This window comes from Aulostomus chinensis, chromosome 15, assembly GCF_037954235.1.
Source record: "Aulostomus chinensis isolate RoL2024-O1b breed Wild chromosome 15, RoL_Achi_v1.0, whole genome shotgun sequence".
Classification (NCBI taxonomy): domain Eukaryota; kingdom Metazoa; phylum Chordata; class Actinopteri; order Syngnathiformes; family Aulostomidae; genus Aulostomus; species Aulostomus chinensis.
In genome coordinates, this window is record NC_141334.1 from 22042112 (window position 1) to 22055134 (window position 13023).

The 13023-nt window shown below is 39.4% G+C and overlaps 1 protein-coding gene across 1 annotated transcript; it reads left to right on the forward strand.

Annotated features, from left to right (window-relative positions):
• Positions 1–200: 200 nt before the first annotated feature.
• Positions 201–11682, forward strand: mogat2 (monoacylglycerol O-acyltransferase 2). Its single transcript, XM_086179062.1, has 8 exons — positions 201–763; positions 1996–2082; positions 2181–2279; positions 2752–2930; positions 9646–9850; positions 9958–10132; positions 10591–10790; positions 11142–11682. Exons 3-8 carry the CDS (start codon positions 2186–2188, stop codon positions 11294–11296), a joined length of 1008 nt encoding a protein of 335 aa, XP_086035188.1. The 5' UTR covers positions 201–763; positions 1996–2082; positions 2181–2185; the 3' UTR covers positions 11297–11682.
• Positions 11683–13023: the final 1341 nt, after the last annotated feature.

Genomic DNA, 13023 nt, shown 5'->3' on the forward strand with positions numbered 1-13023 from the left:
GGTAAACCAGATTCAACCGCTGGAGGGAGAGTGCATCAGATATCTACTTGATGTTGAATCCATTCTCAGCCCTTGTTTTTTAGCCAGACAATACGTTTTACTTAGGTTACTTTGATTCAGATTATTGACTGGGACGTTTGTCGGTTGGGGGGGGGGGGGGGCAATGAGTTCTCTCAGAGCCTCAGTTTAATGGATTTAATTATTTTTCAGGTATAATGCAACAATTTAGTATGTAGCAATGCAGGGATTAGGTATTTTTGTTGGCCAACCCAGAAGTTTGCATCTGCATGGGTTCCCTCCTTCAAAGGTGGAGAATGTTATAAGTATAAATATAAGTTGCCTTTATTGTCACCAAGGGATCGAGCCCAGGGCGAAATGCCATTACACAACTCAAGGCCTGATACAACTATCTCAATCGGTCACAATTATTACAGATTGAAAGTAATAATGGTACACTTCAGAACTCTTGTGTGTGTAACTGAAAACCCAAAATCTCAAACCCAAAACCCCAAGATACAGATATGTTGCATTTTTAGTCAAGGCTTTTTTGTGAAAAAAAAGTTTAAAAAAGAAAAGAAAAGAAAAATCATGAACTAACAATAATCTATTGCTAAAAGAGTAAAACATGATTGATCAATGTTCACAGGTTTTCTTTTCTCTGTCATCAGAAATCAAGCATTGCAGTATTCAAAATCAAAGCAGCTTACGTCATTGGAGAAGGAGGAGGAGGAACATTACAGAGTTTTTGACAATTTTCCTTATTGTAAGCCTCTTATTGTAGTATTGATGGATCTGTTTATTAAATGTTTTCGCAATGTTAATGGGGTTTGGTGTCTGTTGTGTCTCTGTTGTGAAGCAGTTAATCTTTGGGGAACCATCTTCCTGATGTAGTCCTGGATTTTGGTTGTTTTGGCCTGGATAGTGGCTCTGGGGCTCACTAGTCCTTAGCTTCCCTCACTCCATGTAATTTATCATTGCAGTGTGCTGGACCTGAATAAAATCCTCTATGCACTGTCAGGTGCTTCCTTGTTTTGATATCAGTTGCCTCTATCTCTTTCTTTGGCCAGCTTATTAAACCAATGGGGTATACGATAACTGGCAGGCTACATGTGTTGATGCGTCTGACCTGGTTCCTCCCACTAAGCGGACTATTCAGGACCTGCCTTACTCTGTGGAGTTATATGGCTATAGCTGACTTCCTTGAGGCTTCCTCAAGGTTTCCATTTTGCCTGTGGAAATCCAAGCTCCTTATAGGTATCCTGAACATCTGCAATGCTGCCCTCTGGTAGTTCAACCCCATCTGTTCTGATCAGCTTCCCTCTATTTCATACTTTCTGAGCACTATTTGATAGTCCAAATAACATTCTGATGCCATTGCTGTAGATCCTGGTGATATGAATCAGTAAGGTAATGCCTCACTCATTCCTTACATATGTTATTTATTTATTTATTTATTCATTTATTTATTTTGCAGCTGTGGCTCATTGGATGATGGTTGCATTTTCTCTGCTTATGTATTGCTGTTTAGGTCAAAATTATGTGTAGAGATTCAAGATTTGGAGTACTAGACTGAAAAAAAGATAGATATTCTAAACATGGCACAATCATCCCCATACACAGTTGAAACAGAGGAGTGACTATGAACAATCAAATCTATTTAACTATAAAATGTTTGTTGATATAGTGAGTGTTCTAACTATCCTTTGCCTCTCTTCATCCTATTTTCAATGTCCCATGTAGCCAATAAATGCCAAGGTAAAAACAATATGAAAAGTAATTCATAGAGGGCTGATCATTTGTTGAAGTTCTCACCGTCATTCTGAAATGCATTTTTGTCATGCTTAAGCCAGTTTTACAACATTACAGGCAATCAAATAACACAGTCATGCTAGAGCTTGTGCAGCGCGGGATGTAAAAAAAACCCATCAAAGGCAATATCATTTTATACTCCTCTTTACCTTATGGCTGATATATTATGAATTGCTTCTTCTGCAGCTGCTCATTGGTTGGTAGGTCAAAGGTCTGACAGGACAGATATGGATTGACAAATCAAAGTCTGTGAGATAAGACCAACAATAGGAGGTGAGTTTAGGGGATTAGACTTTGCACCCATTTCACTCCTTTGCTTGTTCACTTCACAGCTGACTGCAGCACATCGGATTGTCTCTCTTTTCTTGTAGAAAACATGAAGATTGATTTCGCCCCCATAAATATTCCCTTCCACAGGAGACTGCAGACAGCCGCAGTGCTGCAGTGGGTCTTCTCCTTCCTTGCCCTGGGTGAGTGTGAGTGTGTGTGTGTGTGTGTGTGAGCATGTGTGTGTGTGTGTAGATGTCAATGAGGAAAAGAAAGATTTTGATTATTATTCTTTCATATTAATATGCCTTTATAGCAAATGTGAAGTGTTCGTAAACAATAAGAGAACTATTTTCTTATGTGCTGCTCTACAGCCACCAGAAGGAGCAAAATACTTTCCCCTCTGACTTGGTCATTTGCATTTACTGCATCCACATTAAATTGTTTTACTTTGATTTTGTTTCTCTGACAGAAGGTGATGCATACAAATTCCAAATTATGCTGTGTAGTTATATATTCCACAATTGTATCATATGAGGGCTCAGGTGAAACTCCTACAGTGAAGCTCTCAATTAGGTGCTAATAATAAAAAAATTATAATCTGTTTACAGTGTGACCTGCTGTACAGCCTCAAAATTACCACTCACATTTACATTATTGTCTTCCTCTCTTCAGCACCCACCTGCATTCTCCTCTTCTTTTACCTTCTGTTCACTAAGTACTGGCTGATCAGCGTGTTGTACTTCATCTGGTGGGTCTTTGACTATGACACTCCAGCACATGGAGGTCGCAGGGTTCCTTTTTTGTGTGGCATCAAACTATGGGACTTAATGAGAGACTACTTCCCCATCAAGGTGAGCTGTTAGACGTTTTCAATGGCTTGCATTATGTCTTTGTATCTGTCTCGCTCTCCTGCTCTCTTTCCCCCCAACCGGTCAAAGCAGGAGGTTGTTCCCATTGAGTCTGGATCTGCTCAACATTCCTGCCTGTTAAAAGGAAGGTTTTTGTCGCCACTGTTGCAGGATGTGCTTGCTCATGGCGAATTGTTGGGTGTAGATTCATTGAAAAAGTGTGCTACTAGACCTGCTTGATTTTTAAAGTGTCACAAGATAACTTTTGTTGTGAATTGGTGCTATACAAATTAAATTGACTTCACTTGACTTGACATTGCTCCACTGAGCCACCCTAATGTCTTAATATGTTTGGTGAGATTTACCTCCTCAAGTCATACACTGGCTGTGCTAGTTAATTTAATCTAATCCATCTTCTGCTACAAATGAGCAGCGGTAATATCTATGTCCTTGCAGGAAATGGATCACAGACGGCTGACGTCCTGATGTATAATCACCGAACACATCCCAAACCTTATTGTTGTCTGGCTAAACACAACACTACAGACTATGTCTGTGTTTATCTAGTATTTCTCAAAGAGTATTTACTGCTATTTATAATGGACTCGAAGATAACTACAGAACATGCAGAATGGTTAATGTTGTTATGAGGGCAGCGTATTTTGAGATGAGAGCAGTACTTTTATATTTTGGGTAAAGCACTAGTTTGCACTCTTGCTAAGCGTTAAATAACTCGATTGATATCTGCCTACTATCCATTTGATACCACAGCTCTGAGACAGTTAGCTTGGACTTTATTGAGTCTGCACTGATTTGTTTGCAACCCCAAGTGATGAGAAGACTCCTGGATGGCCATGTTTCCTCTAGTGCAGCACATAGCCAGCCATAAATCACAATGGTTTCTTTATGCTGAAGAAAGTTTGTGTGATCATAATTGAGTTTTAGGGATGCTAGGGGCATCTTCCTGAGGATGGCAATATCAGTCAGTCCTCTATTCTGTTGTGTGGATGATTGTCATGAAATTTTGTACTGATATTCATTCATGATGACCAAAGGATGAATCCCAATGGCTCATCCAGTGTCACCATGAGTCCTACATGTTACTTTACCCAATATTCTGGTTTCCCCAATAATATAAGTTTTCTGGTTATTGTATGCTTTTTCACTCAGCACACATGATCCAGTCATCCAACTCACACAAGTACATTTAACCCAAAGAAATATAATTTGCTAACCATTAATACTAAACTTGCCCTGACTGCAGACCACATGCTGTGGTATTTCGCAGCCTGTTGGGTCCCTCTTGTGGTCACACGTGAGTAGTCCATACATAACCTCAAGTTAATGTGATAACTGAGATTTGAGTAGGGATTGCTCAGCATTTCATCTCCAATTCCATTTTTACATTTGGATTCAATTCTGTTACATATAGAGGATAGCTGTAGAGTATCTAAGCATGTTAGAATCCAGAGAACAGAGCTGCTGCTGACAATCTTCACTACATTTAACTGCTGTGCTTCTCACCCATTAGTGGAGAGTAACAACACAAGTTCAGCTACATGTTTCTTTGAGACTTAGAGACCAATTCGTCACTCTGAAGTTTAAATGGGTCAAGGCCTGATCTGTTTTAATTAAGATTTCAGAGCCATGAATGATAACACCATTATTCATACTGAGTTGTTTACTGAACTAAATTCTAAGAAATCAAAGATTCTGTATATTATTTTTTAGCACTGAATATGATTCATCAAAATCCTGAAGTCCTCTAGAACTCAAGTGAGAATTCTGAAATATAGAAGGAACAGAAATGGAAGTGTAGAGCATTTACCAGAGAGAGAGAAAAAAATCCTTATTTCTCTGGTTTATTGTATGTAACCCAAAAAGGACATGGAGACCAAAAAATAAATATTGGCAGCTGGAAAAAAACAACCTCTTGTGAGATCCCACAGACATTTTGTGAGATCTTTTCATTAATGAGATAAGTTTTTATAAAAGTAAGATGAAGATGAACCTTGTTTTTTGAATTAAATTATCTTATCAATACAAAGCTCCTGAGGGGTGGATTCACACTTCAGTTTTGAGGATCCCATGAAAGGATCTGGAGATATGACAAAAAATGTTCATGTAGTGTGTAAAAACACCCAAAAACTTTATAGTTGAAAAAGTACCCCTTTCAAGTTTTAACAAAATAGCTTAATTCAGAAAAACAGACAAGACATAATTTTATTTTCATGAAAACAGAGTAACAGGGCAGAGATGGGTTTTTTTTTCTCCATTTTGCTAATTTTATTTTCTTGTGAATGCAAGAGTCTTCCAAAAAGAAAAAATACAGTTGAAAGTTTTGAATTACAGAAACACCCATCCATTCATCCATTGATTTACTATTTGCTCATCCATTAGGGGTGGCGGGGGGTGGGGGGTGGGGTGCAAATGGGTGGAGCCTACTCCATTTGACATTGGACAAGAAGTGGAGTACACCCTGGACAGGTCTCCAGTCTGTTGCAGGGAATTACAGAAACACTTTAAATGATATTTATGGTATGCTATACTACAATCATTATCATCATCATAATCATCATCATTGTACAATCATCCTCTGCTTTACTAAAGCTTTTTCAGGCATTTATAACATCTGTAGAGAGAATAGTTGAGCAATAAACCCAGGCAATGTCTAATAAAAAAACTAAACTAAACTAAGGAATATTAACAGCATGAACCATAAAAGTGGTATCATAGAAAAATAAAGGTAAGGACAAAATTGGTACAGTAGTAATACTAATGAATTCAAGTCAACTGAGGTTCTGACGCAGACCCAAATGATTTCTCCTGTCTTAAAGCCTACTTCTTATTCTAAGAAGGGCTTGAGGGCATGTGTGTCTCTGTGATGTCACTGCTTACATGGTTTATGACACAGACGACAATATGGAGATATAAACATCTACATTTTAGGGTAAATAAAGTTTCTTGGAGCAGCTGGTTAATATAGCATAAACCAATCAATAGAGATCTCATGTGGATATAATTTTCCTCACCTAATAAAAAAGGATAAAGTGAAGTCATTCCCAACTATTAAAAACCTTCTCTATACCCATCCCACATCGCCTTCCGAGTGAGTCATGTCCAGCATCATCAGACTGTACGCTCCATTAACACTGAAACAAAGAGTCAATGTAAGGCTAAAGAGAGGCAGTGTTCCTCAGAGAGCTTGATTCGTTACATCCGTGGGTTGCTACCCACCATCTCTAATTGCACCATCATCAGGTCGACTAAAAACTTACCAGCTGATATGCGCTCATTCAACTGTTTTTATGAAAGAGGGACACATTAGATGTGTTGCTGCAACTCTATAATTAATTACATTTATGAAACTTTCACAGGTAACATAAACATTTTATACATTTATACCAGGATGTAAGATACTTATTGGATATTGGCTATTGCTTGTGAATTATTGAGCAGTTCTGACTGTGAATTTTAGATGGGTTTGTGGGCACATGCACACTGATCAACTACAGGAGTTTGTTGGGAGTTTACAGAGAAGGACCAAAAATCTTGTTACAGACTTGTAGATATTAAATAAAAGGAGGCGTCCATCATCAGAGCACCTGAGTACTTAAGTGAAGAGAACTGTTTGGTCCTTATATTGTGACTTTGCACTCAATGCAGACCGTAATCGTGAGGAATACAATACATTGTTTTCTCTTACAATAAGTCTGTTCTTTTTTCATATCATTCAATTTGCCAAAATTCTGCTGGTGCTATCTGGGCTCATCACTGTCAGTCAGCAGAGATAGTAAGGTGGTAGAAATATCAACATATTTGGAGTACCATGTACAACCATTGTAAAGGAACACATCAGTTTAAAAAAAAAATACACTTGTTGTGTAGAGTCAGACAAACAGATACATATACCTATCTTCTGTCTGCTGCATTACAGAGTTCCAGACCCCCACCAGAGTTGTTTTTTGATTACTTTTGGATTAATTAATCATCTTCTATCTCTGGCCATCCCCTCAAGTCTCTGCATTTGGGTCTACCTACCACTACCATCAACCCCAACAGTGGAAAAATACACCCTGTACTTGAACAAAAAACAGACACTCCTGCTCCTGGGGAGAATGAAAGTTGCTCAGTCAGACATTTACTTGAGTTACAGTAAGGTACTGGGGTACCATAAAAACACTAAAGTGTTCAAATGGACTTTCTTTTTAATATCAAGTCATTGCCCTATTGTTTTCAAAGCACATTTACAGAAGTGTGAAGCTCTCTTCAACTCCCTACTATAATGACTGACTTATGGAATCATAATGCTACACAAAGCCTGTAAAAGCATATTAAATAGCTATAAAAACTATAAAAATGTCAGCACGGAACTGCACTTAAATCAACAGTAAACTGAATCATGTATCAATCTTTTTTTTCCCACATGTTGTTGCCAGTTGGAGTTAAGAAGGAACAAAATCAAAAACTGCCTTCAAAACTCTAAACTGAAAAGTAATGCGTAATGACAACCTTCATGGACGTAAACTGCATGTCAAAACTGCAATATTTGATTGGAACTGGAGAGGCAAGAAAATCAGACATTTTCAAACAGTGCTTGAGTAAATGTTACTTCCCATCACTGTTAATAACTGATGAGTTTAAAGGAAATATAATCAACCACAAATTATTCTAGACCACCAGAAGGTTATTGCAAGACCATTTTATGTCTAACGAATTGTCCATGGATACAGTTTTGAATGTAATTATTTTGTTCAGGAATATTGTCTCCATTGTCAAAGGAGGCAGACAAAGAAAAGTAAATACAGAAATAATAAAATAAGTTGGAGGTCTTAGAAAAGAATAGTAAATTACTAATTTAAACATAAACATCCATCCATCCATCAATCCATCCATTTTCTATAGCTTATCCTGTTCAGGGTCGTGGGGGGCTGGAGCCTATCCCAGCAGCCTTCAGGTGAGAGGTGGGGTTCAATCTGGACGGGTCGCCAGTCCATGGCAGGGCCAAAACATATAGGCAGACAACCATTCACACTCACAGCCATGCCTCTGGTCAATTTAGAGTATCCAATTAGCCTAGTCCCCACTTGCTTGTCTTTGGACTGTGGGAGGAAGTTTGAGTACCTGGAGAGAACCCACACAGGCACAGGGAGAACATGCAGACTCTACACAGAAAGATCCCGTACTCAAGCCGGGCCTCGAACCCAGAACCTTCTTGCTGTGAGACAGTGCTAACCACTGCACCACCATGCCACTCTTAAACACAAACATACAATGAAAAATCTTTCTCATTGGCTAAGTAAACATGTCTTTAAATCAATGACAGCTAATATACTTATAGATTTGGACACCTGTTAGAGGGACATGTTGGGGATTTTTTTTTGTTGAAAAAATCAAAATTGCACATAAGTAGTAAGGTGGTTTAGATTTTAAACAATAATTGTTAATTCAGATGGAATTAGTGATATAAAAATCCTCAATTCACAATAACAAAAAGACACAAATCTTTCATCTATATGGAAAATGGATAAAGTTCTTTAAAATAATATGATTGGTTGCTTTTTGGGCCTGCAGTCCACCTAATGTTTGTGAAGGACCTTGACAGGGCGAATGATGCTCTCAATGATTGGCCCCAAGTGAGAGGACAGTTCTTTTGTTTATAAACAGCTTCAAGGCTGATTAGTGGAACTGGCCAATGATTAACTCAGCCAAGGCCCAGCAGCAGGGACCCACAATGCAAACAGTATAGCACATTGTCATTTACTTGTTCAAATCAATGTGATTTGCTTCAATAGAGTATCACAGCATGGGGAATTCTGTCATTATCATTTACTAGTAGACTGAAGGAAAAAAAATGTAAAAATTAAAAGTATTTTCAAAATGTATCAACTTCTCAGAGCTACTTGTTCCTGACAAAATAACACAGCTCACAGATAAAAGAATGTGGCTCAAAAAGCACAGTGGCCTTCACAATGTTGTCATTAACTGTTTATTCCGTTTTTATTTTTTTATTTTTCAAGAGGGCACAATGGTCACTGTACACTGGAAAACAAACCACTGAGCATGACAAGCAAAGTCTTGACCTTTAGTGCCTCTCACTACCTGATTGTTGCAACTGCTCCATAGGGGAGTTATCTAATCTTAGTCTACATATGCTGATATTTCTGGCTCTACAGGGAAACGCTCGGCACTAGGATTGTTGCCTGCCCAATAATCTCAAGAAACAGGATACGTGCTTAGTTGAAAATTATCTATCTTTACTTCAGTGTGAAGTGTAAACTTAATAGCATGTTGATGGTATTCTGGTCAGGATACAGACAAACAGTAAACAACATGATTTCTGTAAGATCATTAAGGGATGCATTTGAGATTCCTATAGATTTGTAGATCTTCCCTGATGCAGTATATCCTCTATACATGGAAAACACAACTTTCTAAATGCATGAATCCCAAATTGGCGCATGTGTATGTGATGCCAGAGGGCTCATAGGCTGTGCTGAAACTATTAAGACACATGTTTGAGCCTTTCACCACCACCACCAAAACAATTCAACATTGTCAGCTCTCTCAGAAAGACTGGATGATCTGTAATCAAAATATTTCACATAACATCATATTTTTGTCCAAAACTACATCTACCTAATGTGTTTGTGCATATGAAAGTTTTCAAAAAATTTGATAAAATTACGACTTCATATTTTTCATTTGCCTTCCTCAGTTGCTGAAGACAGCTGACCTGGACCCTCAGAACAACTACATCCTGGGCTTCCATCCACATGGCGTGTTAGTAGCAGGAGCCTTCATCAACTTCTGTACCTTCTCCACGGGCTTCAGGCAGCTATTTCCAGGCCTCACCAGCTACCTGCTCATGTTGCCTCTTTGGTTTCGAGCCCCCTTCTTTAGAGACTACATCATGTGTGCAGGTTTGGGCCAAGGGCTTTAACAGTTGCTCTGATTCAAACAAGTAAACAGACATAGTCAAATCTCAAAAAGATATATAGCGTGTATGTTTCTATTCTCTTTGCTGCAGGTCTGATTCCTTCTGACAAAGAGAGTGCCTCATATCCGCTTCGCCAGAAGGGTGGTGGTAATGCTGTTGTTATAGCAGTCGGTGGAGCCCCAGAGGCCCTTGATGCCCATCCTGGAACTTACAATGTAGTCTTAGCCAACAAGAAAGGCTTCATCAAAATGGCCATGGAGCAGGGGTAAGAGCAGAGAGCCTCAGGGATGGAGAAAAGTTATCCATTAAATGCAAAAATTCTCCAAGGTCTTCTGGCTTAATGAATGGTTGGCACCAAATCTATTCATTTGCATGTACTCGTGAAAATGAATTTAATTCAAATCCCACATATGGCACATCGCTTTCTATGAGATCAATCGATTATGAGACAGAGAGAATTTCAAATACTGGACAGCATTATCCATCCATCCATTTTCTACATCGTTTATCTGTCAAGAGTCGCGGGGAGGGGGGGTCCTGGAGCCTATTCCAGCTGACATTGCGCTAGAGGTGGCGTACACCCAGGATGGGTCATCAGTCCATCGCAGGGCCATCAGCCATCAGCCATCAATTAGGGGCTCAGTATGTTGCATAAGGATACTTGGACATGGTGGACACGGGGGAAGTGAGGATCCAACCAACAATATACTTACATTGTTTCAGTGCTCATCTGGTGCCAGTCTTCTCCTTTGGAGAAAATGAACTGTTTGATCAAGTGGGAAATCCCAGAGGAACCTGGCTACGATGGACACAGGAGCAGCTGCAAAGCATCATGGGTATCTCTCTGCCTCTCTTCCATGCACGTGGGATTTTCCAGTATTCCTTTGGTCTCCTGCCTTATAGAAAAGCCATCCATACAGTGGGTGAGTGTGACAATAAACACCATATGTGAGACATGACTAGCTTCAGACTTCAGCAGGCTGACTTTATCACTACATCTGCAATTATGTATTTTCCAACCACTTGTAGACACTGGCAGAAGCAGCTCATGTCACAAAGACAACAAGTTCCCTTAAATGTGAGTGAAAGGAGTCTGATAAAAAATCAGGGTTTGCTGGCTCTGCTGCACTCACACTTAGGAACAGTTGCTGGCATTCACTTCTCGAAGCTGAAGGCAACCAGCCTCTACTGCACCACACCAGCTAAAGACATACATAAACAGATCAGACACATCAAATCCTACACTAACTTCATTGCGCTTGTCCCTTCTGCAGTTGGACGGCCAATCAGAGTGGAGAGGAATGACAAGCCAACAGTTGAGGAGCTGGATGCCCTCCACCAGCTGTACATGGATGAACTCAGCAATCTCTTTGAGGAGCACAAGTGCAACTACAGTGTGGACAAAAACACACATCTTAACTTTGTCTAAACTATCAGAGGCCAGAGTGAATTTAAATGGCTATTTATTTGAAAATGCTGTAGATTCAGAAACAGACACATTCCTGTGATTGTTCATATGGAATTAGACTAAAGAGAGTAAACCAACCAATCTTTTTCACAATTTGTTGTTGTTTTTGTCTGACTCTATGTGTGTGTGTGTGTGTGTGTGGGGGGTGTTTTAAAGTAACAACTATGACACAAGTTTCCTCGTATCATCTCTCAGCTGTGGCATCTGTCTGTTCTGCAAGGGGTCTTGACAAAGAATGAATTCCTCAGATTAAATATGGTTGCAACATCAACTGAAGATGATGTCAATGAGTATCAACAGCTTTGTCACTCATTATCTTGGAAATATTACACAGGAAAAATTGAAGTGTGGACAAAACTCAAAATAATTTACTTTCCTTATTTTCCTGAAAGATATTAAAGCATTATTTTGAAAAAAAAAAACAACCTCTTTCCTGGTTGTTATTTCATATTTGTAGTGACTCTAATACCATAGAACTAGCGGTACAATTTGTCAGCTCACCTTTTAGTTCAAGTTTAAAATATCTAAGGCATTCAAGATCCCCATGGGATGTACTCATCTCCACTTGTGCAAGTAGCAAGGAGTCCTTGAAATATGCTTGTAGCTACAGAACCAGATGGATTGACATGAAAATATACAGATATCAGTGATGACCAGGATTAATTTTTTATGAATATTTGATCCTTCTGAGGCCATCTTTTAAAGATAACTCAAAAACTGTTCTTCCAGTCCACATACGCTTTAGTCTGCACATTGTTGGTGCCTCATGGACAGGCAAGTGCAGATTTGGCAGATATTGGGTCTGAGATGACAGTCAGGATTCTGAATAGCTTTCATGTCTGTCTGTGAGTCGCATTATGATTGGATGGCTTGGTGATAAGGACAAAATTCAGATTGATAACCAGCTCTGCATTGACAGACATTGCAATCAGAATGACTGAAAGCAACATCAGAGGTTGTAAGGAAGGTATTGTTAAGTCACACAACCCATAGCCCTGCCATTCAAGCAATGGGCACTGCACTAAATATATAGTCAAGTCAAGTCAATTTAATTTTCGTAGTGGCAAAACACAACAAAAGTTATCTGGTGACACTTTACAAGTAGAGCAGGTCTGGCATCACATCGATTCCTTTTAACAGGCAAGAACAATGAGCAGATCCAGGCGCAATGGGAATGGCCTCCTGCTTTGACTGGCTGGGGGGGAGAGGAAAAAAGCGGGGCAGAGACAAGACAAACAATGGAAAAAGACAGGAAAGAGAAAAACAAAGATAAAGAGAGAGAGAAAGGGGAAGAGAAAAACAGAATGCTGATGTTAATGCAGTCTTGAGAATACTGATATAAATACTACTAATCCTAATACTAATACTGATATTAAGGGCGGAAGCTTGAGCCTCTTCAGGTCTGTAGCCTCCTCCAGCAGCAGCATCAGTCAGGCATCTGGGAAATGGGGAAGCACAAAGGCTCCGGAGAAGCAGTTGAGTTAGTAACACTAAAGAGTACAGGAGGACAGAGACGACAGAGAGGAGGAGAGAGAAGCCAAGTGCATCATGGGAGATCTCCTGGCGGTGTAAGCCAATAGCAGCATATCTAAGGGCTAGCCCAAGCCAGCCCTAACTATAAGCTTTATCAAAAAAGAAGGTCTTAAGTCGACTCTTAAATGTAGAAAGGGTGTCTATGTCCCAGACCG

Bases quoted from the DNA above. Each gene is read 5' to 3' on its own strand.
- mogat2 (XM_086179062.1), top strand. From the start codon at position 2,186: ATGAAGATTGATTTCGCCCCCATAAATATTCCCTTCCACAGGAGACTG. The intron at 10,133-10,590 runs GTAAGAGCAGAG...ACATTGTTTCAG, and splicing joins AAAATGGCCATGGAGCAGGG to TGCTCATCTGGTGCCAGTCT. The intron at 10,791-11,141 runs GTGAGTGTGACA...TCCCTTCTGCAG, and splicing joins AAAAGCCATCCATACAGTGG to TTGGACGGCCAATCAGAGTG.